The following is a 26740-nucleotide window of genomic DNA, read 5'->3' on the forward strand; positions in this document are numbered from 1 at the left end:
ATTCCCGAGATCCCCGAAATATATAAATATACAAGAATTGCTAGTTTAAGGGTATAAGAATATATAAAATCTTATCTAATTCATATTACAGTACCAATAAAATGGTTTATTAAATTAATAAAATTGGTTTAGACACAGTATATTGATGTATGGAATAGAACTGTCTGGTAGTGCCCAACTGAAGTTTCGGTTTTAGCAGATTTCGGCATAATAATTATGTTTCTTGAGCAAAACCAAACCTTTGGTTTAGTAAAAAGATAAGAGTTTTGGAAAATAAATCATTAATGTCTCAACATCACATTCAAAACCATTTGCTTGATTTTTCCTAATTTTTTTTAGAGGGAAGAAGAAAAATATTCCTTTAAAAATATTATTCAAATTGGATGAGTAGACCCATTAGCAACTGGTCTGAACCAGCAGGGAGAATAACTTACCTCTGTGGCAGCGGTTGATGATATTCCTTGTGTATCGCTGCCTGTGGCTATCGCCCACGTCACCGCAAATGCCATGGTGCCCAAAATGTATGACCGTCTTCGCACCATGATGATCACTGCAATTAAAGCATTTTGATATCAAAAATGGTTGCTTTTACGAAATGACATTTAGGATAAGGGATTTCCTTCTTTCATTTATATATCATATCATTTCATATCATAGCATATCATAATGTAAACCTAACCTAAATGAAGACTTATGTGTTATATTTTGTCAAAACCACTCAACTTGCTCTGAAACTACTGGACCATTGTTTTTTTGTTGCTCTGTTCTGTCCCATGAGCTATGAATTTTAGACTGAGACAGTTTTCCTCTATCTTTAATAGTTTCAAATTTCCTCATACTATCCCAACCCATTAACACATTCATTCATCCACCCAGCCAAACAAGAAGTCCGCGCCAGGCCACAACAATTTCGTCATATAAAGCAGTAGTACCACGATCACGACTGTCGGGTCGTCCGGCCTGGGAACGAAATCATAAAATACGGGCTTTCGGCATTGAATTTTTTTTTAAAGACACTGTATGATTGTTGAAACTTTGCTTTCCATGTGCATTCGATTTACAAATGAGACAGATTATCACAAGATAATCCTGTAAATCAAGTCTTTACAAGTTTACATAGTACAATAATTGTTCATTGTGCAACACAGAATGCTTGATAACATGAAGTGTTTTTTTTAGTACTAGCAATTTTTTAAATAAAGGGTAAATCAAATAATCTATGGCCGCAGTTGGCAACCTTTTAGCAGCCAAGGGCCACATAGTAGTTAACGAAGTAAGATGCGGGCCTCACTTTGTTAATATTTTTATGACTTTATCAGACATTGTCGTTTGTCAATATTACATACAAAATAGCCAGTGAGGCTCACGGGTCACAGTGAGAGGTTCGCTTGATGCCAACCGCTGATCAATAGCATCGGACGAGACAGACATCTATGATACCAGCTGACCAATACCAACAGAGCTACCAGGACTTACAACTAATGCATAGTTAAACAAAAAAATTTATGTATTAATTAAATAATTATATAAAATCTACTAGTACCTTGAAAGTTGTACCTATTCCATTTCACAGTTTAAACTAAATGAGCAGCAGTTTATAGAGAATTTTCCTCAATTGATTATTATTAAATTATGATTATGTTAAAAGTCAGTTCTGACAAAGGGTGCTTAAAATGACTTACATATCGTAAATTAACATTCAGTACACCGCATACCAGTGTACAATACATTGTTTGATAACGATTGACATACATAAAACATTTATTATGATATAACTTATGTTTTTACTTATCAATGTTGGGACTAGGGACCTATCAATATTTTATTTTATTCATATAGTTTGAAGATAATAATAGTTTTGGTAACTACATTAATGGAGATTACAAAAGGCACTGATCATAAGACAAGGCAAATGGCTAGAGAATAGTGATAGTTGACGATAATGGAGTGTTACATGTTATGATATTGTTACGAATTTACCATAGAAAAGGAGATGACTAAAATGAACAAATACTGAAGTTATAAGTTCTAGTATAATAGGAGTTATCATAGCAGCAGTTTAATACATTGCTTCCAGTAGGAAAGAACTGTTTTTTCAGTAACATCGTTGAAACGTCACCGGTATTTAGTGAATGTGGCGATTGCCTGCTTACCTTATCTTCAGTATAAACTACTCTTCAGCCCTCTAGTTAGATCAATAATACTATAAATCTAAAACGATAATACTATTGTCACATTACTTGATTATTAATATAAAAGTAATAACTGGATATCACATGAAAACACACATTTTCAGGAACACATCGCGTTTCCTAAATTAACATGACAGATAGATCAGTTTTGATGTTGGCAGTGTGGCACTTGGCAAGGTCCATTTCAAGGCAAGTCCACAGAATCGTATAATTTTCTAATATTCTAAGGGCCGGTTGTACCAAACCATCTGTCACTGTTAAAGCGTTCGCTAAATTTTATTGCATGGAAAATTTCATACTTTAGTGTTGTTTGACGTTAATCGGTTTGTTAAATGTGGTTGGTGCAACTGGGCCTAAATCATTGTCTAATTTGGTTATATTCCAGATTTTAATAGTAGTACCTACTGAAATGAATATAATCGGAATAAAAGTATTAATTTTGTTGGTACTGTTTATAGCGTTAAACATGCCGGAAAAAAAGTCAAGTAATCTAAGCGTTTAGGTTGTGCTAGTAGCAATAACAAAACGCTTTAAAGTGACGGACGGACCTCGGTGACGGACGGTCACAAGTCAACAACTTGTATTATAACCCCTAAAATAAATCAAAATGCCTCTTGACTATCGTAGATTTAACGGCCCAGAAGACAGTGTATCCTACAAACGTTTCACAAAAGACTATTTCAAAACCTACAACCAGCTGCACAAGGATTTAATAAACGAAAAAGGGTCACGGAAAGATGGGCGCGCTCTATCCGAAGCCCGAAGCATGTGTATGTTTTGTACGTGTTTACTATTGTGAATGATTAAAAATATTGAATGAAAAAGTGTTAAGCTAATTGCGAAGTTTTCTTTCAGTTGCGAGGACAGACATGGTATCACAAGCAAAGGGGTCGGCATATGTAGAATTAAAGAAAACTAAAGTTGTATGTTCTGTTTTTGATCCAAGAGAAATACCCCACCAGAACGAGTTCAGGTATGTTGTTCCTTATCGCACATAGTTCTCCTATTTATTATTAATAATATTAATATATATGTGGTATGGAGAGTCCTACAAAACTGATGTGACCCCCAGATGGTATTTCTTACTTTTTTAGGGTTCCGTACCCAAAGGGTAAAACGGGACCCTATTACTAAGACTTCGCTGTCCGTCCGTCCGTCCGTCTGTCACCAGGCTGTATCTCACGAACCGTGATAGCTAGACAGTTGAAATTTTCACAGATGATGTATTTCTGTTGCCGCTATAACAACAAATACTAAAAACAGAATAAAATAAAGATTTAAATGGGGCTCCCATACAACAAACGTGATTTTTGACCAAAGTTAAGCAACGTCGGGAGTGGTCAGTACTTGGGTGGGTGACCGTTTTTTTTTGCTTTTTTTTCGTTTTTTTTTTTGCATTATGGTACGGAACCCTTCGTGCGCGAGTCCGACTCGCACTTGCCCGGTTTTTTTTAACTTTTTAATTTTACTTTGGAACTTATGCTTAATTTCAATATTGTTTATCACCAAATTAGATGTGTATTCCTTAATTTTGGCTTTAAATTGCCTTTTGTGTTTAACAGCCAACTGGGACAATTGTACTGTGAAGTCAAGTTTGCTCCATTTTCGTGTCCCCGTGAACGCCGACCACACGCGCCAGACACTGAAGAGAAGGCATTATCCGTAGCTCTGAGACAGGCATTGGAGCCAGCGGTCTGCAGGCATTTGTTTCCTAATTACCAGGTAATGAGTATAGTCTTGTATGCATTTAAGAGCTGTTTACATTTTGCAAGGACATAAAAATATAATTTCTTGCCATAAAATCCATTTATTTATTTGGTATCATTATCCTATTTTACATCTCATATTCTTGACTATTGTATGAGTCACCTATGACACTTTCATATACATATTGTAAATAGACCGGTCCACATAGGAGGCATTGCAGCCGTGCATTCATTTTGTTTGTGCAATGTCTATACAGATCAATTTGACAGACTCTTTTCGAAGCAGCCCTTTGTGTGAATCAGCCTAATAGTTTGTGATATTTTTAACCATGACTAAATGACAAATTCTTGGGTTTCTTTCAGATTGATGTCTTTGTCTACATTTTGGAACATGATGGAGCTTGCCTAGCTGCAGCTATCAATGCAGCAGGCCTAGCTTTAGGAGACGCTGCAGTCCCCATGTACGATATAATCACTGCTTGCTCCTTAGCTGTCATCGGCGACAAGACATTCATAGATCCCACCGAGGCTGAAGAGCATGTAGCTATAATGAGCCCAGGAAACAACACTAACCATGGAACGGTGACCATGTCTATGTTATCGGGATTGAAACAAATATCGGACTTTAGATTGACAGGCTCAATGGATGTTGAATGTACAACAAATGCTATGGAGATTTTAGAAAAAGAGTGTGATCGAATTGTTCCAAATATACAGAAGGTTCTTGTTGTAAATGTTGTGAACCGTTTGAAACAACAGGCAGTTTTAAAAGAGGAAGCTAAGAAGAGGGAAGAATCATTGAATGTGAAGATGGAGGAATGGAAATCATTATTAAATGCTGGATGAAGTTTAGATTGTGTTTTATTAAAAATATCCTTATGAATACTTATGATAGATTTAACACTTTCGCAACCAGGCGAAATTTCAAACAATGCCGCACGCCGCGAACCCGCTAGTCGGGCAAGCGGCGGACGCTCAGGGCTGTGCCAAGTAACTTTCGTATAAGTACGTGGATAAAATTAAATCTGCTGTCTCATCTGTTTAGGCTCCCCGTTTTGTTCTTCTCCTAATTCTAACTCCTATTGATACATACCTGTGTATGCAATTTCACGTAACCAACTAATAAGAATTTTTATTTTGTAATCGCATTAGGTAAAGTAAATAAAAATACAAAGTGAAGTAATAAAATATAATAATCAACTGTACCAACTTTTCGACCACATAATAATCAGAAGACTTACAATTTTTTCTGTTAGTGGCAGTGGCAGCCCTGAGGTAGTGAAGATGCAATGCTTGCTCGCCTGTCGGGCACATCGGCGTCGCGTGTAGGTTTATAGCTCTTGCCCGACTAGCGGGTATGCCGGCATCTGAGTAAAGTTTACGAGTGCCCGAGAGTCAGGTACGCGGTGTCGAATGTGTTAATTAAGAGCTGTTTTATCAGAACTGCTCTTTTATACATATAAGCTGGCAGTATCAGTTAAATATTTTGCAAAATGTTATGTAATTACCATATCCCATGGTATTGGGTGCGGGAATGTTTAACACTAGCCAAAAATTACGTAAAAGCTGTAAAACGGAAACTTTTATCATTTCTAGCCACATTTAGAGCTTAGGGTGGTATTCCACCTGTTCAATATTTGATCAGATTTGTAGTAGCATCTCACATTTTGCTTAACGAGAGAGTGAGACACTTTTAATCAAATATTGGACAGGTAGAATACCATCCTTTCTTATTTCTCATTCATAGTTAGTCATTCCTCACATGACCATGACAATTACACAGAAAAATTCAAGACATTTGTATATCAATTAAACCTAATGATCGGCACTGAAAAGTACCAGTCCTCTCATTTCTATTTGCTACACATTTTCACTAATTAAATATAAAGTAATTCCAATCTAAGAGAATATCTGAGCAGATTTAAAAGAACAGCTTAGTGCACACTTAGAATTAATCTTCAGGCTTCTCCGGCGGCGGGCCGCACGGCTGTAGCATTTTCTCCATTAAGTTGAACTTCACTCGAGCTTTAGATTCATTTTCTACAATAGCGAAGTAGCTCAGCAAATCTGGATGGCCCATGTAACTGCAGCACGAATCCCTGTGCTGGTTCGTTAACCATTCGTACTTCGTGGTGTCGGCGTGCCCGGTGCCGATGTATTTGCTCTGAAGATGCTCTAGTTGACTGTGGATATTGTATCTCTCACCCATTTTAACACGGCTTGGGTATTTTTAGGTTATATTGGTTGATAATATAACAATTCTATTCGAGATAATTCCAACGTTAATTTTACTTTATTACGTGTATGTATTTAGTGTCGGTAATGATTAAATGACGAAAAAAGATAGCGTGTTAAATTATATTTTATAACAAACTAGCTACACACACACAGAAAATCAAACAACTGGTACTTTTTTTTAATGTCTTGACAGCGTTGTCAAATTCGGATTCCAGTATGATAATAGAAATACTTTTCTGAGAGCTGGCAATGCCAAAATTACCATGGAAACGGCGCTATTTTCAAACTCAATCGATTGATAGGATTCTCTTATTTATATTTACATTTTTAAGGCATTTATAATGTTAAAAGGAAGTCGGAAATCCAAATTAACAGAAATAAAGCTAAATGAAGAAGAACTTCGAAAACAAGCGAGAAATATTCTTCGTAAAAAGCAAGCCAATCAAAAAAGGGTGACACATCTATTTTTGCATGAGAAAGGCCTGACGGAAATAGTAAGTTATTATTATCATTTAAATTCTAGATGCATTCGTGAATACACAAGCAAAGGGCGGATTCCTGGGCCCTGAGCTGGGTGTAGCTGCTAGACCTAGCACAACAGTTTCAATGTTTTATTTGCAAAAAAATCGTAGAATTTTACCATGCGACCTCTTCTCTTCACTCCGCACTTGTATACAAAGTAATGTAAGTCTAAGTATTGACCCCGGTAACCCATACTGTCTCATTTACAAAAGCATTTCTGTATAAGACAAAGTCTATCAGGCTTTTGACATTTATTTTCTTTATTTAGGGTAGATACTTAAATTAACATGATTTACTTGTATGCAGCCCAAGCCAAAAAATCCAACGCATATTGTATATGCTTACTATCACAGCAACCAGATAACGTTGATTGAAAACCTAGATCTTCTATACAACTTAACTCATTTACATCTTCAATGGAACCAAATAAACAAGATCCAAGGTCTGGAAAAACTTCACAAGTTGAAGAAGCTATATTTGAGCCATAACAGGATTAGTGTGGTGGAGAATTTAGAAACTCTGAAGTATTTGGAGGAACTTCACATAGAGAAGCAAGATACCAACAACCCGGACGGGTTGTGCTTTGATCCCAGAACTATGATAGCAATTGGGGTAGGTATGCATGTAAATTCTTATGAGAGTGTTGTTTTATAAAGCCGTAACAAACTACGGCACCGCACCGTGACTTTGGTGCGGCGCGGTAGTCTGTATTAAGGGTGATGCTGACGCTCTCTTCTACTACCCGGCCAACCAAATCATTTTTTATTCTGATCAAGATGTAGTTCTTCATAATTATGTACCTAAGTCCTAAGTTTATTCATAACTAGGGAGTTCGTTTTTGTCTAATGAGCGATAATAGTTTCTGGTATAATTTAGCAACCTACTTTACATAAAGTTTTTTTGATAAGTTATATATAATTTTCTTTTCTTTTCAGTCATCGCTGCGAATTTTGAATGTATCAGAGAACAAGCTCACAGATGTTGCATGGGCTAAACCACTCCGCCGATTGGAAGTGTTAATAGCTAAAAAGAATAACCTAAATGATTTTTCCGTGAGGGCTGTTGTTTTATAATATTTCCATGCTTTAAAGTTTTGTCCACGTGAAAGTTGGATCAAAAGAAAAGAAAATCAAAACCAAACAGATTGTTAATAAAGGTTAAACTACATTTAATGAAATTAACGATTACTTTCAGGACGTCGCGGATGGCCTTTGCACATTGATATCACTAGTGGATGTGAATTTCTTAGGCAACCCAATGACCAAAAAACATCGATACAAGGAAACAATTATAGCAAGATGTTCGCAATTGCGTAAGCCTTTGAGTCCTTTGACCCATAACAATGCAGCTCAGTCATAATCTTTCTTTAGTTTCCCAATAACTTGATCTTATTTTTAGGAGTCTTAGATACTGTGGTTTTGCATACTGCATCCAAAACTTTCCTCCGAAGTTTTGATAAAGCCTTGCGACTACGCCAAATGCACGAAAAGAATAAAATCAGTATGACACAACAAGGCGCAGATGAATTCCTCGAACTAAATATGTTGCCGGGACCACGAGCTCATAGCGCCATCACTATTGCCGAGACGGAGACGAACCGAAAATCGAATGGTTAGTTTTTATATTTTTATTTTCCCCTAATGATATAAGTAGACTATTATTATAGATACGTACTGTACCAAACTAAAAGCTGTAGCAGACGAGCGTACCGGATCGTGACCTAGGTCCGGTCAGGCGGTCAGCATATTTCTTTCTTGGTCTCGCTTATAGTTACGTCCTTAACGGACACAGTGTTAGACGGACACAGTTTTAAGTTAGAGCGAGTAACAGATATTTTAACCACAACAAGGTTGCAGTGCGGTGCGATAGTCTGGTTAGGCTATAAAATATTAATATAAAAATGTTTTTAGTGACCGTTGTCGACGCTACCAACAACTTCATGCCACGCAATTTTTGGAACAGAACATTACCATCTCCCAACGAAATTATAGCTCCTCCGAGTGAAGCACAGAAAGGAAAAGAAGCTTTTACTGATTCCTATGAACAACCAATAAAGGGAATCTTGAAGAAACCCATGCCTATGAAATATATTTAATAATTTATATCATAATTAGAAATTCAAAATTATATAAAATAAATAAGTTGCTTTGAATTTTTAGTGTGGTCATTTTAACTTATTTTTAAAGAATCCGAACTAGTTCCGTTTAAAAAAAAATTATTGCTGTTAATGTCAATAGTGTCAATGCAGTTTTTAGGTTATGTTTACATTATAAATTGATAATAAAATAAATGTATGTAAAAATTGTAAAATTCAATGTATTTTTATGTTATTATGTTTTAAAATCGATTTAAGGAAAGTCATGACTAGTAGTATTATTACTGATGCTTTTAACGTCCTCCATGAGGAGTCGTCAGGTAATGTTGATATATTTAAAAAGTAAATAACGTTATAGCGGTAGGTTTTTTTGTTAAGATTTTTTTCATATTTTAGATCTATATTTGAGCGAGAGTCTGCCTGAAACACGGGCATTAGAACCACTAGAGTTCTTCAGAGAATATGTATCAAAAAACATACCAGTTATCATCAGAGGAGGCTGTGCTTCCTGGCCGGCTACTAACAAATGGAATGCTGACTATTTTAGGTAAGCGAATTAAAAACCTTATTTCAAAGTGGTTAAAAACCAGTGGGGTTGAATGAAAGGAAGAATTTAGGGTATTTTGAGCTCAAATGGAATGATTCTTATAGCCTGCTTTGAGAATAAGTGGAAGTTAGAAAATAACAACGCATAGTGTCTTTTTTAGGACTGTGTGATTTTATTCATAACTTTTTTGATCTCCCAAACTGCTAATAGGCAGGTTTACACAGAACGAGTCGCCTCGCGAGGTAATTGCCGCGTGCGGCAGCTCGGTCTGTATAGACATACCGCGGCCGCGTTGCCTTGGGCGAGGCACGTTTCTGCTGACCATTCTACTTCGAGCAAGTAATTTCCTCGCGAGGCAGCTCCGTTCTGTGTGGACCTGCCTATTAGCACAGAATAAGTAATAGTACTACCGTACAGAAAGGACACTTCCTACAAAACCTAATCCTAAAGTTTGACAGCGATTCAGGGTCAAGCATGATAGCCCTTTCTAACTTATGGCACTATCCCTTTCGACTATTTAGGATTGTCAAAATTCAAGTCATTATGTGGTTGTGCACGCAAAGGGACGTCAAGTTGTGTCAACCCTAATAATTGCTCCAAGCAATGCTATGCCGAACGGAGCCGAGTTTGCCCAAGTTTGCTTAATTCTTTAAATTTATATTCCAGGAAAATAATACCAGATAAAAAGGTGACAGTAGCCGTCACCCCCAATGGTCTCGCTGACGGCATCACCACCAATGATGAGGGGAAGGAATATTTTGTCATGCCATTTGAAGTGGAGATGACAATGACAGGGTTCTTAGATTGCTTAGAACAGAAAAGGTGGGTGAAGAAGAAATACAAACAAATGGATATAAATATTAGAGATGCACAGGATAGTAACATTGCTTGATTTCGGAGTAAACAAATTGGATCTAAGAAACAGTCACGGTCATGAGACTCATGAGCATACTAGTTTATTATTAAAAAAAAATTTAAACATTCCATTGACTTGCACGCGCACTCATTTTGAACCTAGAAATGAGTCCGCGCGAACAACAATAGGAAACAGCTCAAAACCTGCACAATGCGCACCTGAAAAGCCAAAATGTAGGTATAGTTGCGCCGGCCGAATATTCGGCGGCCGGATACCGAATATTCGGCCGATGGTCAGGCCGAATATCCGGTATCCGGTATCCGGCCAAACAACTATCCGTTGCATCTCTTCATCTCTAATAAATATCCTCCTGCCCTGCCCAGCTATACAAATTGAAAATCCAAAATTTGCCACTGAAATTTGAACCTACACTGTTGGAAACAGAGTTCATTTTGCGTTGTTTGGAAATTGAACGAAACAATGCAAAAACGACTCTGTTACAATTGAATATGATTGAAATTTCATTGAACTGAAGAAGTACTATAGGTTGGACCTTGAGCCTTAGGAGGATATATGCACAAATATATTGCCCTACAATCTTTATCCGTAGGGCAGCGGTCGGCAACCTTTTAGTAACCAAGGGCCACATAGCAGTTAACGAAGTGGGCGCGGGCCGCACTTTGTTAATATTTATGACTTTATCAGACATTATCATTTGTCAACATTACATACAAAATAGCCAGGGAGGCTCGCGGGCTGCTGGTTGCCGACCGCTGCCGTAGGGTAACGAATTAATTCTATTTAACTAGACTTTGTTGTTACACCTAGCTTCTGCCTGAATCAAAGTTATACTCTCATTTTAACCTTTTGGACGCCAGTGACCGATATATCCGCACCGCAGGTTCAACGCCAAAGGCCGATTAATCGGTCACAGACCACAAAGCAACATAGACCTACGTGCATATGCATAAAGTTTAATTTCAGTTTTGACACTTCGGTGACGTGGCGTCCGAGTGACAGCTTTTGTGTTTGACACTGCGTCGAAAAGGTTAAAACAACAAAACATGAAATTTGACACGAACATTCAATAGGGGGTATTACTGCAATATTCTGCCGCCAGAGTGCAGCACTAAGCTAGCTAGTAAACCATAGAGTAACTTATACATACTGTTTTTTGATAAGTTTTCACAGACAATAAAATATGACATTGATACATCAAGGCGGTTTGTTAACAAGGGCCTACCGGGAAACGCGAAAATCGAAATTTAGTTATCTGCCTCTTTATCGCTCGAATCCTCAAGAGTGATAGAGAGGTTGAATAACGAAATTTCGATTTTCTTGTTTCGCGGTAGACCCCCAGATTGTGATGGATTGTGGTAGTAGCGCCCCCTACGCAGAGTTTCGCGTAATATTCCCTATTTAGTACCTATAAATGACTTGATATCACATATTTTTCCGCAGAGAAAACTATATACCATACATACAGAAACAAAATTCCAATCTAACGGAAGATTTCAAAGAACTATTATGTGACATACAATCAGAAATACCCTTTGCCAGCGAGGCATTCAACAAGTCACCGGACGCTGTCAACTTTTGGATGGGAGATGACAGGGCTGTGACATCAAGTAAGAAATGAAAATTATATGCTCATTGTTAAGAGACCTAGGGTTACACAGGTATACAATTCACGAGTGCAAAAGGGATAGGCAACAAATTAAAAAACGTGACCACTTTTGAGGCTATATATTGGATGCTAAATGCCGCTTGAATGAACCAAAACGTAAGGTCAGTAGGCTGTGACATCAAGTAAGAAATGAAAATTATATGCTCATTGTTAAGAGACCTAGGGTTACACAGGTATACAATTCACGAGTGCAAAAGGGATAGGCAACAAATTAAAAAACGTGACCACTTGTGGCTATATATTGGATGCTAACTGCCGCTTGAATGAACCAAAACGTAAGGTCAGTAGGCTGGAAACTACATTTGTTAGTATATCTTGGAATTTACTACTAGAAAAGCAAATAATTTATGAATATATTATTTCCGAATTCAATACTTCCAACACTTCCACTAGACATCATTCTGATTTTCGTCGCACTTTTGATATTAGGCAGACAATCTTCTACATTTTTGACGTCTGAACCTGACGGCTTTAAATTATATCACTAAATTTGTATCGGTTCACAATACATAAGTTTCAATGATGTTGTAACTATGGATTTTCACTCACAGTGCACAAAGACCCGTACGAGAACATATACTGCGTGATAGACGGTTTCAAGGAGTTCATCCTCATACCCCCCACGGATCTGCCCCTAGTGCCCTACCACCGCTACCCTAGGGCCGAGTTCCAGTACAGTGAGGGTTGGGAGATTGTGCCGGTCAAAGATGAAGATGAAACTGGGTTGCCGTGGATTTGTGTAGGTATGTACCATCGCCCACATCGTACATCGTTGTACCTTATGCATTTTATAATAAGGTCCACCAATGTACAATTAGGAGCGTTGTTTGTATGTTTCACTACTTGTTAACTGACCAATGGTAAATCTTAATGGTCATTTCTCATTTAAATGTTCTCTGATCTCAACAACATAAGACTTTCCGGTCGGTGCTACATCTATTGTCACTTGACAGTGCTTCTACTACTACTTAAAGTACTCATAATTCCGCTACTCGATGCTAGATGTCGACTATGAAAATACTAATATTTTTGGTACCAAAACTGATGTATGGAGTGAGCACTCTTATCTTACTATATTTCTCTATGGTTGCGGTCATTAGATTTTCAAACTTTAACTTTTGCCAAGTTAAGCCGCGTTTTCACTTACTGTACTAAACATTTCTGAGCGTGCGTTGGTTCGGTTAATAGAAACACTTGTTTCAATACTAAAAGGGATGAGCAAACATTTGCTCAAAACAAAAAGAGAACACGAAGTGAAAACGCGACTGCACAGACAACATCTGTTAGATTCGAAGCACGATGTCAGGCTTTACCCGTCTTATTAATCTTTTAGTTTTGTACGAAATTATTTGCGTTTTTGGAGTTTACCCCGGCTAGTTACTCGTACGCCTACTTAGTTACTAAAAAAGTAAAGCGTCTTGTGCGTCGGCGTCTAGTCAGCGCTATGGAAAATGGCGTCGCTGCGCAGTTGCGCCAACGTTGCGTCGAGAAGCAGCCATATAGTTGTCTAGACGCCGACGCTCGGCAGACGTTAAAGTGGTAACATACTATCGCACCGCACCGCGATCTTAGCGCGTCGCACCAAGGTCGCGGTGCGGTGCGATAGTGTGTTACGGCCTTTAGTGTGGGGTCTCTCTAAAGCATTTATTTCAGATCCCAAGCAGCCGGATTACACGAAATACCCTCAATTCAAGAAGGCCCACAAATACAGCGTGAGTCTAGAGAAAGGCGACTGCCTCTACCTACCCAGCCTTTGGTTCCACCACGTCACGCAGAGTCACGGGTGCATAGCTGTCAACTATTGGTACGATATGGACTTCGATATCAAGTATTGTTATTTTAAGATGCTGGAGAAGATGTGTAAGTTTTAATTTGTTACGTTTTGTTAATAAATGATTAAAAATATTATTTCTGCGAGGTGTACCTCTTCCTAGTTAGATGTAGTAAGCGCCTATTATTATATATATACTTACATATAATCACGCCTATTTCCCGGAGGGCAGAGACCACGGATTTCCACTTGCTACGATCCTGACATACCTCTTTCGCTTCCTTCACTTTCATAACATTCCTCATACACGCTCGCCGGTTTAGGGTGCTCTTGACCTGGCCTTTCTTCAGGATTTCCCCGATCTGATCGGAGAAAGTCCGCCGAGGTCTACCCCTTCCAACTCCCCCTTCCACTTCTCCCTTATACACTCTTTGTTAGCCTTCTTTCACTCATTCTTTCCACGTGTCCAAACCATCTCAACATACCTTTCTCAATTTTTGTCACTACATCTACATTCAGTCCACACTAATGCGCCAGTTACCGTTGCTCATACCTGTTTTTCGGCTGAGCAGCTTAACGAAATTTTTTTTCGATAAGCCGCTTAGCCGCTCCTTGCAACCGCGCCAGCTAGCGGACGCCCTATTAGGGATTCAGGGCGTTTCCTCCAGAATCAGTTTCTGATCAAAGTAAGAGTAGATGAGGTAAGCGTCTCAGTAATGCTAATGCACAATAGATGAGATGACACTCTTCTTTTACCTCTACTAAAGTCGTAACAAAACTTGTCTCGCTGAAAATTAGGTAGCGCGATCCCGCATGGTTTCACATTCAGGGTTATTAATAAAACGTCTGTTTTAAAGTTTTTTCTTATTATTTCACCATAATGAATACTGATAGGCAGAACACAAGTGAGGGCGTTATTTGTAGCTGTGTATGTTTATTCTTGGAGTCTCTTTGCCTCATCATTGCGACCTGAAAAAAAAAGCCAAATTATTAATTCAAATCAATACAATTGGCAGTACGTTCGATTAAGACTGCATCAACCGACCAGTGGCGCCCCCTCATTGGGGGAATTGTGTCTAGGGCAGGGGTCTACAAACTGGTGGACCTGAGGGCCACGTCCACGCCATTGGTTTTTCCACTGTCCGGGTACAGGTTAGACCGCGGCCGGTCCCTCGCTATACACACGTTGTTCGTCGTGACACACCAACTGCCCACGGGTCAAGCGCGTATGATCGTCGGTTGGCAGGCTTCGCAGTCTTATCGTTAGGTATAAGAGGTTACCACCGTGTCCGGGTACAGGTGGGACCGCGGCCGGTCCCTCGCTATACACACGCCGTTGGTCTCGCACACACCGACGGTGTTCTGCGTGACACACCAACTGCCCACGGGCCACGCGCGTATGATCGTCGGTTGGCTCTTTCTCTTTCCCACTGACGTAAGTACAGTTTTTTGCGGGTACGGTTTTCTGCAGGATCCCGTTTTCTGTAGTACCTATGCGTGCAGTATCCCACAAACAGAATGCTCGTGTGAACGTTAATATATTAGCTCGTACTCGTATACTACTAAAACGGGATCCTGCAGAAAACCGTACCCGCAAAAAACTGGACGTCAGTGGGAAAGTGCTCTAAGAGGTTACCACTGTGTCCGGGTACAGGTTGGACCGCGGCCGGTCCCTCGCTATGCACACGCCGTTGGTCTCGCACACACCGACGGTGTTCTGCGTGACACACCAACTGCCCACGGGCCACGCGCGTATGATCGTCGGTTGGCAGGCTTCGCACAGTCTTATTGTTAGGTTCGCTGAAATTATGACGTTTATCAGACAAGCACACAAAACAAATTGGCCCGGAGTTCCCAACAATTTCGGAATTAAACAGGACACCCTAAGTACTTAAGTAGCCAACTTTAGTTGAACACTTCACGTCATAAATCAAAGCGTTAAATTAGCATTGCGGCATGAAGCGGTTGGTAATTACTAATTACGGACGGTATTCAAAAGGTACTTAGATACACAATACAGTACGTAGCGGCCCCCTTTTTTCAATATCTTTCGTTAAATTTAAATAATTACGATTATTTAGCTGTGGCGCTAGTGTGAACGTTGATGGGCTCTTAATGGTTTGATTACAATAATAACAAACTCACGGCCCGAATATTCGTTAGGAAGCCACTCCAGAGGACTGGTCTTGCGGGCTCGAGCTGCGGCCTCGGCCGTGACGCAGCGCTGCATAGCGCCCGGTAGCTGGCAGCAGACGCCACACATGCCGGCTTTATGAAGCCTGCCTCCCTAAGCAATAGTGATCCATTAACAACCACATCAGGAAGATTCCAACGCAGGATCGCTTACGATCGCTAATCTTTTTATTTTTCTGATAAACTAAACAAAAAGTTTGGATTTGAGACAGGTAACATTTTAAGACATTGGATCATCGGACTAAAAAGCGGCTTCTTTATCAATGCCCACCAAAGCCAAAGGTAAGGCCCACTGTTAGAGGGTCTCTCTTAGGACCACCTCACACTAGCGTCTCCCGAGCGTCGGCGTCTAGTCAACTCTAATGGCTGCTGTTCGACGCAACGTTGGGGCAACAGCGCAGCGACACCATTTTACATAGCACTGACTAAACGCCGATGGTCAAAGACGATAGGGCGGGGTTTCTCTAAGGAGTTTAAGAGGATACCATTGTCTGTGGCGTGCATTGGCACTCCCGTAGCCCCTGCGCCGCGCACTCCGCGGCGTGACAGCTGCCGTCGCTGAGACAGCGCCCGTCCAGACCGCAACTGCAGGACGGATTCGTACAGGAACACTCTTGGCCTAATCTCGAACAATCCTGTTGATCGTGAACGTCTATCAGAATTTCATAGTTATTGGGCCAGAGCTCGCCGAGGCCACAGATGCAGAACAGCGCCCACCAAACCCACATCCGTGACGGATCTATAATAGTACATTATTGTCGAGGCTCGGAAGTAGCTACTTGCAGGCTGAGGATTCGTTTTAAACGGACGACCTTGGGAGTCCGTTTAATTGAATCCGAAGCCAGCAAGTAGCCTTCCCGCCGAGTCATATATAGTGCTTTTCTCAAAAATGGTGCAAGAAATATAAATATCATAGAAATATTTTACAAAAGCAACTTTCTTACGTATATATTTTCACAGAAAAAAGTAGAAACAATTGAAAAAATTAGCTTTGCCGCCTTTTTATTTTTTTAATAAAAAAATAGAAGTGTATTTTTCTGCCGAAAATACGCCAACCTATTTGAGACAGCTAAATAGTCGCGGTACTAATCATCTGTTTGGCTGTTTAATGGGCCTGTGCCTTCATTTGATATGGCCATTTCAACTTTTAAAAAGTTTGGAACTCGACAAATAATGGAATTTGTATGCAACATTGCAGTCCCAAAATCGAGACTGCAATGTTTTTAACTTTTTAATTTTTGACTGACCATAAACTACGCGCTTCGCAACCTATTTTTTAAACGGCAAAGTCGACTTTGCCGTCCATTTTTGAGAAAACACTCTTGGCCTATAGGTACCAACGAACAGGGCGATCGCGAAGCGTCTCCATTTCTGCTTGCACAGTATCGCGCTTTCGTATGTTTGTCTGGTTGTCTCATTTAACTCTTTTGAAATTTTGTCAGCAGTGTCGGTAATTATGTACTTATATGCATTATTTAATTGTAGATTTGGTTTATGGAAATTTTTTAAAGGAGTTACGGGGTTACGCGGAGTCTATATTTGACTAATACCAAAGATATATATAACTCATACTTAGTCTAAAGTTGTTGAGATTCCCGCCTAGTCGTGTTATATTAGTTATATTTCACTGATTCTTCTACAGAAGACGAGGACTTACAATGCCGAATTCTGTAAGATTAGCGTGCTGACACTTGGTCGTGCAGCACGGACCTTGCGAAGGATGACAGGCCGCCGTCGGTGCCACAGCGCAACCGCCTTTGTGCAGTGTTCTGCAAGAAGATCAATAAATAGCAACTATTAGTATCGTAGAAACCCTAATGAAACTTTATAGATACCTAAATCTCGTTTTTGGGTGCTTCATTAATTCAGCGACACATAAGACGACCATCAGATTTTACCTTACTTTTCTGGCTTACTTCCTCTCCACATGACCAAGCAGGAGCAAGCCGCATTGGCTTCGATGTTGCTCTTCTACTTTACCTATACAGTCATCATCAATAATTATCAACATTACTATTAGCCAAAAACGTCAACTGTTGGATATAGGGCCCAAAGCATCGCTACACCCACCGATCATGCGCTGCCTGGTTCCCTGCGACATTGACTATTTTATCGGGCCATCTTGTAGAATTGTGGATAGACTGGACTTTACGGTTGAAAGCTGAAAGCGGCTCGAAATACTTGTGGCGCTCCACTACAAGGCGGGGCCGGCTTTCTTTGGTGGTTTAAGGGCCCTTGCACCATCCGAATAACCCGGGGCTAACCATTTAAACCTGGAGTTAGCTTAGATCCTTATTTTTTCACTGATGTGTTTTTATTGTTAAATGTCAAAAGTCAAAAAGTATCGCCATCTATTCGAGAGTAGGCCAAAGGTATGGCGCCGTCGCTCAAAAAGATTGCACCAGACCTTTACCTACAATATTCCTCTAGTCTAAATTCTCTTTGGTAGGTACGTGGGCCATATACTGAAAGTTTCTGGATTCTGATATATATGAACGATTTATTTTTTCTAAGTGGCCAGTTCCAGGAATTTTCAGTATGCCCTAAAGTAAGGCTATAAAATTTTCAATATAATTTTCAAGTATGTAATACCCCTCTTCAAAATGCTCCGCGAGGCCGGTGCGAGGGGTACAGCACGGGTCTCTGAACACGCAGCGCACAGGGAGGCCGCAGTCGCAGGCCTCACCCTCTTCTACTATACCTGGAAATTGGGATACAATAGGCCTGTTGCAAGTAACAAAGAATCATGGAAATAATGGTTTCAAAGAAACATATATGTTAATATGATTCTAAAAAATGGCCTAATCTCAGTATAAACTGAAGGATTATTAAGATATTCAATAAAATAAAAGTGCAAAATTCTCCAATCGGCCATTATTACTGAAACGCCAATCAGAAGCGTTCCAAACAGTGACGTCATCAATCCATAACATATTTCTTAGAGCAACATAGACAACCTCATTGACCGAAATCTATACGTCCTCACCAAAGAGTTCGAAAGGTGCAAAAAAAATATTATTTCGCCACTAAACATTTATTACGTACAATAAATATTATTACACGATATAAAATAGATATCTATTTGTTATTATTTAAATAAAATGCTAAATAATACGATATTTCAACAACAAACTTTTTTAATTATTTGGCTGAATGGAACTATCATTGCCTTGTTGGCTGTCGTAATTAGAAAAAATGAAAAATTAAAAAGTAAAACCGGCGCTCGGTGATTTTCACTCAAAATTTACATGTATCTAAATAATTCATCTTAAACTGCAACCGTGTGAGAGTTTTTGTGTAAAATGAGTTATTGCGATAAATTGTTGTAATGTATTTATCATCCCTAATCGTAATATATGGTGCTGAATTAACAATATCATTCGGATTCAAGGGAAATTCGTAACTGTAAGTATGTAAACAATGTCTACCACCCTACCACCAACTAAATAATGACGTCACAAATGGCATGCGAGGCGTTTTCGCGCGAAGTTTAAACTAGCTATAATAAAATGCAATTATCTATGTTAAATCTTATGAGTATAGCTGAAATATAGTGTTTTTCGGAACCAATACAAGTGTACCGACAATAATAAAAGGGATTTCAAAATTTGTCATCAGGCCTATTAAGGGGGAATTAAACGAGTGTAAGGCTTCGCTGACAGGTGGGTTAGTGATGTGATATGTGAAGTTAGGTTAGTATACGAATACGAAATACGTAGGTTAGGTAAGTATACGAAAAAAAACAACGGGTTGCACTCCGGGAGTGCCGGCAGAAGTGAAAACTCAATGACATTGTAACAGTTTTTCGATCAGGTCACGTGTCCATCTTACGTCTTGCGAAACTTACGGTCGCGTGACCTGTTGCGAGTTGAACAACTTTCCCCATCACAAAAAGTGCACAGCGCCGCTAAAGAAGTTTTCACTTCAATAAAGTATATATCTAACATCAATAAGGCGCTGTACGTATCGCGCTTGTATTACACCGCCACGGCTGCTGAAGTGGTGGAGTATGTACACCAGAAGACCGGCTACACGCTGAGGGTGTTCCAGCTTCGATCGCGCCACTACGTGCACTTCAACTCTTTTGTGGTGCACGTGCCGCGACCGCTGCAGGGGACCATCGAGTGCGCCGACTTCTGGCCGAAAGGTGTCGTGTTTCGGAGGTTCCGGGGCAAACTGCCGAATCCGACACAAGAGCAGCCGATGTAACGGAGCCACGCCGTTTTGTCGAATAAATAGTGTTTAGTTTTAAGTTTATAAAATACATATGTATGTTAGTCTGTAAGGTATTTGTAATATGGGCCTTGTTGCCTGAATAAAATTTCAAAAAAAAAAAATGATGCACTTTTGCCGCTCGCTGTACTCTACTCAAACGCGAGAGACCGTTCATAATGAAAGAGTTTGAGCGCCCGGACTGAATACTACCGCAGTAATCGTACCTCCTTGTACACTCAGCGCAATGAGAGGCGCACAGCATCGATTCTGTGGGCGATAAGCCACAAATTACTAAAACTAGGACCCAAAGAGAAAGTGATGACTGTCAGCAGCAAAGGACAGAACCTAGTTTTAGTGACGCGCTGACTGTCAGAGACAGACAAATATGTACCTATAATGTCCAGGCGGTGTTAGAATAACGGCCACAGATGAGCTGACGAATGTCAGCGCTGACGATGACGATGACGTATGACGTACGCAACGCGCGTCGTCGCGCTGTCGCTCTGCCTTCAGAGAGCGTCTTAGTATCAAGTTTTGAGCTACTCAGTCTGGAGTCCATGAGATCGAACTGACCGTTCCCGCAGTAAGGTCGCCACTCCTCGTACAAACAGTGGCTGACAGCATCTAGCGTGTCAGCAATAAGTCGTTTGCTGCACAATGAAAACTCGAAGTGCGTTAAACTATCAGCAGCAGTGGACTGAGCGCCCATGAGGTAGCCCCGGCATTCTCTGTTCGGGAAGTTGTCGTCGTGATGGGCGCCGAAACTGTGACCTGGGAAAGATAAGATAATATTTTATTGTAAAACAAGAATTAATTACTTAAATAAAAAACAACGGGTTGCCCTCCGGGAGTGCCGGCAGAAGTGAAAACTCAATGACATTGTAACAGTTTTTCGATCAGTACGGTTACCATCAGTTTGTCACTGACATAAACGCCGTCGAGAACGTAATTTACTTTCTATACATCCCGTTTGCACTAATATGCGAGTGCGAGCGAGATGTATAGAAAGTAAATTACGTTCTCGACGGCGTTTATGTCAGTGACAAACTGACGGTAACCGTACTGGTCACGAGTCCGTCTTATGTCTTACGAATCTTACGGTCACGTGACCTGTCGCGAGTTTAACATTTTTTCCCCATCACACAAAGTGCACAGCGCCGCTAAAGAAGTTTTCACTTCAATAACAGCTTAAGTAAATAAAGTTTAGTACAAGTTTGTTGATTGATTGATGTGGCATGAAAAAGTATACAAACTGAAAGAGCGGGACGCCAAAGGGTCGTACGGGCAGCGTCAATAATAAACAAATAAATAGAAACGTATGCGAGTGGCCTGTTCACGCTGCCCCGCTGCATCTGCTCTTAATCTAATGCACCTGGTCTACTGATGTGCAACTTCATGGCTCCTCTACACGATGGGCCAGCGCTGGCCACTCCAAGGGACGCAGCCATGCGGTAGAATGAGATAGCAATATCACTTGCTCCCTCTAACGCATAAATGTGTCCCTTGGAGTGGCCGGCGCTGGCCCATCGTGTAGAGGAGCCATAAGAATATTAAATTGTAATACTTCTAATAGTATTAAATACTATGCAATTATTTTTTCATATCTCATGCTCTGAAAGTGGGTCGTTGTTGTTCTAAAAGGTGCGCAGAAAGTGATACGTTTATGCTCTAGCGCAGAAAAGTGGTGTACTCCTCTGCGTCCCCGTCCCACGAACAACTGGGTGGAAACAAAATGGAAAAATAGTGTCTTTATTTCCTCGCCTGGAACAATTGGTAATTGTTTAATTTTACTAATCCCACGTGATCTGTTTTTTATAAAAAAATATGTAAGTAAATTGTTAAAAACAAATTATTCTTGATTTCTTTCGTTGAATTCTATTTATTCGATTTCATAAGGCGGGAACCAAAAGGAATACACCAAGAATATTTTTTTAAACCTTACACTTGCGTAAATGAGCAAAGGCAGAATCTTATACAGCCACAGGTAAACATTTGTACGATATTAAATTGCTTTTTAAAGTTATTTAGCACTATATTCATGAAAATAAAATAAAATACAAGATAAAAATGTCTTATACATATTATTAATTAAATTGTTATTTAATATTTAAAATACTTTTATTATGTTATTACGTGGTGCGGCGCACCAAGGTCTCGGTGCGGTCCGGTAGTCTGTTGCGGCTTTTAGAACGAAAAAGTATAAAATTAAAAATAAAAACTTTTTACAAAAAAAAGCAAACCGACTTCAAAAAGGATGAAATAAAATATTATCCTTTTTGAAGTCTATGCGTTACCAACTGATATGTTTGAAGTCGGTGCCAAGCCAAATTTTGAAGCATACCATGATTTTGGTGCGATTCGATAAGGATGTACCTACGTTGGATTGCCTTACACGACGACAATGAACGTACTTTCTGTAGGTACAGTCGACGTTAAAAATATGTTTACACTTTTCGCCTGTAATAACAAAGGAGTAAGGTGCAAAAGTGTAAATATATCTTTGACGTCGATTGTATCTAAAGCCCCCTCCAGACTATGCGCGTGAATCGCGGGCGAAGCCGCGAACGCGAGTGTGGAGTCGATTTCGCAGGTCTGCGTTCAGGACTCCACACTCGCGTTCGCGGCTTTGCGCCGCGATTCGCGCACGAGTGTGGAGGAGGCTTAAGAACACACCTCAGAACACACGATCAAACCTTCTTGGCGCAGTCTGTACCATGTTTGTCGGCACATTAGTGGAAATCCAATGCATTTTTTTTCGTCGTATTTTTTAAAGAGCATTTCTTACTAATGCTCGAACAGTCTATAGCACGCAAGTGTGAGATTGGGACTGAGTAATTTCCCGTCCCTTATCCAGAGGACTACATTTCAAAATATAAAACAATTTAAGAAATTTACCTTCTTGCCAAATTTCACCTAAAGCGGTTCAGTTGTTTAGCCTTGAAAAGGCGACAAAGAGGCAGACAAAATTACTTACACATTTGTAATAGTTATTAGTGCAGTTCTAATGGGATTTATAGCCATAAAGCTGATTATTTTGACTGCTATTGTTACTACTTGGCTTGACACCGACTTCAAACATATCAGTTGGTAACGCATAGACTTCAAAAAGGATAATATTTTATTTCATCCTTTTTGAAGTCGGTTTGCTTTTTTTTGTAAAAAGTTTTTATTTTTCCATTTTTAGTTTTAACGCATTGTTAAGAGCGCGACGCATGAATGAAAAACAAGATCATATTTAACACTAAATTCGTGTACCTATTACTTTAATAAATATGTATGTAATCAGGAATTTTCTCGAGTCCGTCTGGGAAATTATAATTCCTGTCACTACTACACTAAATCCATCCTCCGCCCCGCCACTGGCCCAATCCCTCAACGCCCCGATCACTCAACCTCACAGCGCATCAACCCCTGATCCAGGAACCCCTCGACCCTGAACCAGGAATTTTCTCGAGTCCGTCTGGGAAATTATAATTCCTGTCAACTAAATCCATCCGCCCGCCCCGCCACTGACCCAATCCCTCAGCCCCCCGATCACTCAACCTCACAGCACATCAACCCCTGATCCAGGAACCCCTCGATCCTGAACCAGCAACCCTTCAACCGCCATTCCCCGACCCGTTAATCTCTGACCCCTTAACTCCTAACCCTAACCCCCGATCAGTAGCCTTACCAGCTTTCCACGAGTTTGACATTGATATATTCGCTAGCATGTGTGTAACTTACTTCCTATGCATCTCGCTCGTACTAACCTTAGTGTGAGCGAGATGCATAAAAAGTTACATTTAGATGCATAAGACGTTAGCGAATATGTCAATGTCAAACTCGTGGTAAGGCTACAGTTGCAGTACATCAAATTGGTGGTTTTCGGAAGCAAATGCTCGAGTTACTTTAGAAAACCCCGAAATCACTTAACACGTGCCTTTAAAAATTGAGGAGTTCCCTCAATTCCTCATGGATTCCATCATCAGACCAGAACCAAAAATAATACGGAAACACCTTGGAGGTAACTTCTTCCAAACAAAAAAAGAATTACTCAAATCGGATCACAGGTGCCGGAGTAATCGGTGAACATACTTACATTTAAAGAAATCATCATCATTATCATCAAAATAATCATCATCATCAGGTCTACTTCATCAAATTAGTGGTTTTCGGGAGAAAATGCTCGAGTTGCTTAAGAAAACGCCCAAAACACCATGCATGTGCCTTTAAAAATTGAGGAGTTCCCTCAATTCCTCATGGATCCCATCATCAGAACAGAACCAAATTAAAATGGGACCAACTCGGAGGTAGCTCCTTTCAAACAAAAAAAGAATTACTCAAATCGGACTACGGATGTCGGAGTAATCGGTGAACGTACATAGAAAAAAAAAAAAAATAGCCACAACCGAATACAGAACCTCCTCCTTCTATGAAATTGAAGTCGGTTAAAAAGTAAGAGGCAATCCCGCTGATTTTCATACTATAATGAACAAATAATTATAAAATTACTGCAGCTTGTTAAAAAATGTGTGTTTTCGTAAATATTGCAATCTAAATGATTTTCGCTAGGGGTTATTAATCTTCACACATGTAAAGTCTCCGATTGCAAGTAAGTGCTAAGGAAAAAAATCATGGCCGTATGTCTATTAGGTACTTCAATTACTGATTTTGCCTTGTCTTGTTTGGTTTCCTCGCATTCGATATGAAAAGTAGAGTGTTTAACTCGGGTGAAAGGCACCATTTCCGTCTCGGACTATTGGCGCTCTCACTGCGTTCGAGCGCCAAACTACCTCGACAGAAATGGGTGCCTTTCAACCCTTGGTTAACAATCTACTATTTGTGTAGGTAAAATTTGCCTGCATAGCCAAAATCAGAAATAACGCACCAGTGTACAGGGTATACCTAAATAACTTAGCTGAAAAATTTTAAGTGGGTAAATTCAGGGAGTAAAATTAATTCATCAGTAAATTTCTATACATATTGCATTTCAAAGGTAAAGTCTCATTTTTACATGAATAAAATAAAATAAGCGCATATTTAGGTACTTATTCACTCAAATAACGTTAGTAGGAGGCACTAGTAGCTAATAACGGCCCGGTTATCACGTTATCAGTGTCCCACCGGATAATTCTGTAATTTTTTAATGTCATACTTTAACGATTGAATTTTATTACTATTGATATGGCAACACAAGTGTTTAATCTGTCAACTGGGGGAAACCCGGCGGCGCGCGCAACTGCGCAGTTACTCGATAACCCGAGGGCGTGATCTCGGTGACTCAGCGGTCACGTGGTGCTTAGAAACGGAGCTATGTAGCGCTTAAAGCGCTTGAAGTGTCTCCAGCTTTTGAAGTGGATACTTTGTCATAATTAAATCCACTCACGTAGGTAAGTAGATACCGTTACGTTTTATTTCACCAATTTGGACATTCGGCAACAACCGACAAGCCATTAATTAAGGTTTATAAATTTTATAATTTTAACTTGTTTAGTAAAAGATACAGGATTTTACCAATTCTACATACTTAGGTACATCTTCTCTGATTTTCTGAAAAATAGGGTAATAAATTTAAGTATTACTAAGTGCCCAGACTTTTTATTTGTTTTTGGTTTGGTTTTTGATTCGCAGCTTTCAAGATGGAGTCACCAGAAAATATGGATGGTACATTTAAAATATGACTGGCACTGCCATGTCGCATTTTATAAGTACCTATTGTGATCTGAGGGTTTAGATTGGTACCTACCAGATTTGCGTTACGAGTGGCAAAACAGTAAAAAATGGTTTAAAGGTTTATCCTGTTTTTTTGAGCTGGTAAGAAGAAAAAAACAACGGGTTGCACTCCGGGAGTGCCGGCAGAACTGAAAACTCAATGACATTGTAACAGTTTTTCGATCAGGTCACGTGTCCGCCTTACGAATCTTACGTCTTACGGTCACGTGACCTGTCGCGTGTTTAACATTTTTTCCCCATCACAAAAAGTGCACAGCGCCGCTAAAGAAGTTTTCACTTCAAAAAAAAAATCTATAAATAAAATTATAATATTTCTTAGTTTTCAAGCGCTAAAAGCGCTTGGAGATTAAACTATCCTTTATCTGCCATTTTATATTTCAGACAAAATCGTGTTAAATAAGTCTGCATGATTTTCTTATAGATTGATGTTTTTGTTCTGTCAATTTCAATGGGATATCGTCCTATTCATTTCGTCACTTCGCGTAACAGTGTAGTGAAGGAACCTAGTTCGTAGTTCCATTATTTGTTACTTATATTTTATAGTGTACTGTAGAGTAACCGCGCTTTGTTTTCTTGTTGTTACGCGCAAAGGGGCAAAACATAATTATTTGATATTTACGTGAGTATTTAATTTAATTTTTTGTTTTCTTTTTCGTGGCAACTTTGTTGCAAAGCTGATATGGTAAACTTTTAGATTTGATTAGATGTAGTTGCATTGCATTCCCTAGTAAATAAATATTTATATGTATATCGTTGCTGTAAGTAGGTAAGGTGTATTCGGGTAATACCGAAAGTCGGATAATTCCGAAATTCAGATGAAAATCACCCTAAATTCCATCATAATAAGAGTCTCTTTTCGGAATTATCCGACAGTTTTCGACATTCGGAATTACCCGAGTATACCTTACCTAATAGTTTGGTTTTTGGTTTGCAGCTTCCGCCATGGAGTCACCAGAAAATATGGACACCACACCAGCACTAAGCAAAATTGGAATACTTGGAG

General features: G+C 39.6%; 5 protein-coding genes across 6 annotated transcripts in view; 2 read left to right on the forward strand and 3 right to left on the reverse strand.

The window, feature by feature from the left end:
* LOC134800793 (putative divalent cation/proton antiporter TMEM165) overlaps positions 1 to 2330 on the reverse strand; it is a 44913-nt gene extending 42583 nt beyond the window's left edge. Inside the window, exons 1-2 of the mRNA XM_063773346.1 lie at positions 2154 to 2330; positions 435 to 550 (exon numbers count right to left, since the gene is read on the reverse strand). Coding sequence (XP_063629416.1) covers positions 435 to 542 — 108 coding nt within the window. The 5' untranslated portion in view covers positions 543 to 550; positions 2154 to 2330. The remainder of the gene's footprint in view (positions 1 to 434; positions 551 to 2153) is intronic.
* Positions 2331 to 2739: 409 nt separating this feature from the next.
* LOC134800494 (exosome complex component MTR3-like) lies at positions 2740 to 4750 on the forward strand. Of its 2 annotated transcripts, none has more exons than XM_063772960.1 (4): positions 2740 to 2971; positions 3048 to 3165; positions 3755 to 3914; positions 4262 to 4750. In XM_063772960.1, exons 1-4 carry the CDS (start codon positions 2800 to 2802, stop codon positions 4742 to 4744), a joined length of 933 nt encoding a protein of 310 aa, XP_063629030.1. In that variant the 5' UTR covers positions 2740 to 2799; the 3' UTR covers positions 4745 to 4750. The 2 variants fall into 2 exon arrangements, with proteins under 2 accessions (XP_063629030.1, XP_063629031.1); XM_063772961.1 differs by having other exon boundaries at positions 2740 to 2962.
* A 978-nt stretch (positions 4751 to 5728) lies between these two features.
* On the reverse strand, positions 5729 to 6283 carry LOC134800936 (splicing factor 3B subunit 5). The gene has a single exon (XM_063773467.1). The coding sequence runs from the start codon at positions 6105 to 6107 to the stop codon at positions 5850 to 5852; it is 258 nt and encodes an 85-aa protein (XP_063629537.1). The 5' UTR covers positions 6108 to 6283; the 3' UTR covers positions 5729 to 5849.
* Positions 6284 to 6416: 133 nt separating this feature from the next.
* LOC134800495 (uncharacterized) lies at positions 6417 to 13720 on the forward strand. Its single transcript, XM_063772962.1, has 10 exons — positions 6417 to 6630; positions 6965 to 7270; positions 7594 to 7710; positions 7853 to 7970; positions 8057 to 8269; positions 8569 to 8658; positions 9981 to 10122; positions 11618 to 11784; positions 12395 to 12586; positions 13497 to 13720. Exons 1-10 carry the CDS (start codon positions 6478 to 6480, stop codon positions 13712 to 13714), a joined length of 1716 nt encoding a protein of 571 aa, XP_063629032.1. The 5' UTR covers positions 6417 to 6477; the 3' UTR covers positions 13715 to 13720.
* A 1518-nt stretch (positions 13721 to 15238) lies between these two features.
* LOC134800640 (disintegrin and metalloproteinase domain-containing protein 10-like) overlaps positions 15239 to 26740 on the reverse strand; it is a 28813-nt gene continuing 17311 nt past the window's right edge. The window contains exons 8-13 of the mRNA XM_063773125.1: positions 20596 to 20793; positions 18400 to 18508; positions 17465 to 17576; positions 16293 to 16442; positions 15760 to 15901; positions 15239 to 15414 (exon numbers count right to left, since the gene is read on the reverse strand). Of these exons, the coding sequence (XP_063629195.1) occupies positions 15239 to 15414; positions 15760 to 15901; positions 16293 to 16442; positions 17465 to 17576; positions 18400 to 18508; positions 20596 to 20793 (887 nt within the window). The remainder of the gene's footprint in view (positions 15415 to 15759; positions 15902 to 16292; positions 16443 to 17464; positions 17577 to 18399; positions 18509 to 20595; positions 20794 to 26740) is intronic.

The sequence above is a fragment of the Cydia splendana genome, chromosome 20, assembly GCF_910591565.1.
Source record: "Cydia splendana chromosome 20, ilCydSple1.2, whole genome shotgun sequence".
Lineage (NCBI taxonomy): Eukaryota > Metazoa > Arthropoda > Insecta > Lepidoptera > Tortricidae > Cydia > Cydia splendana.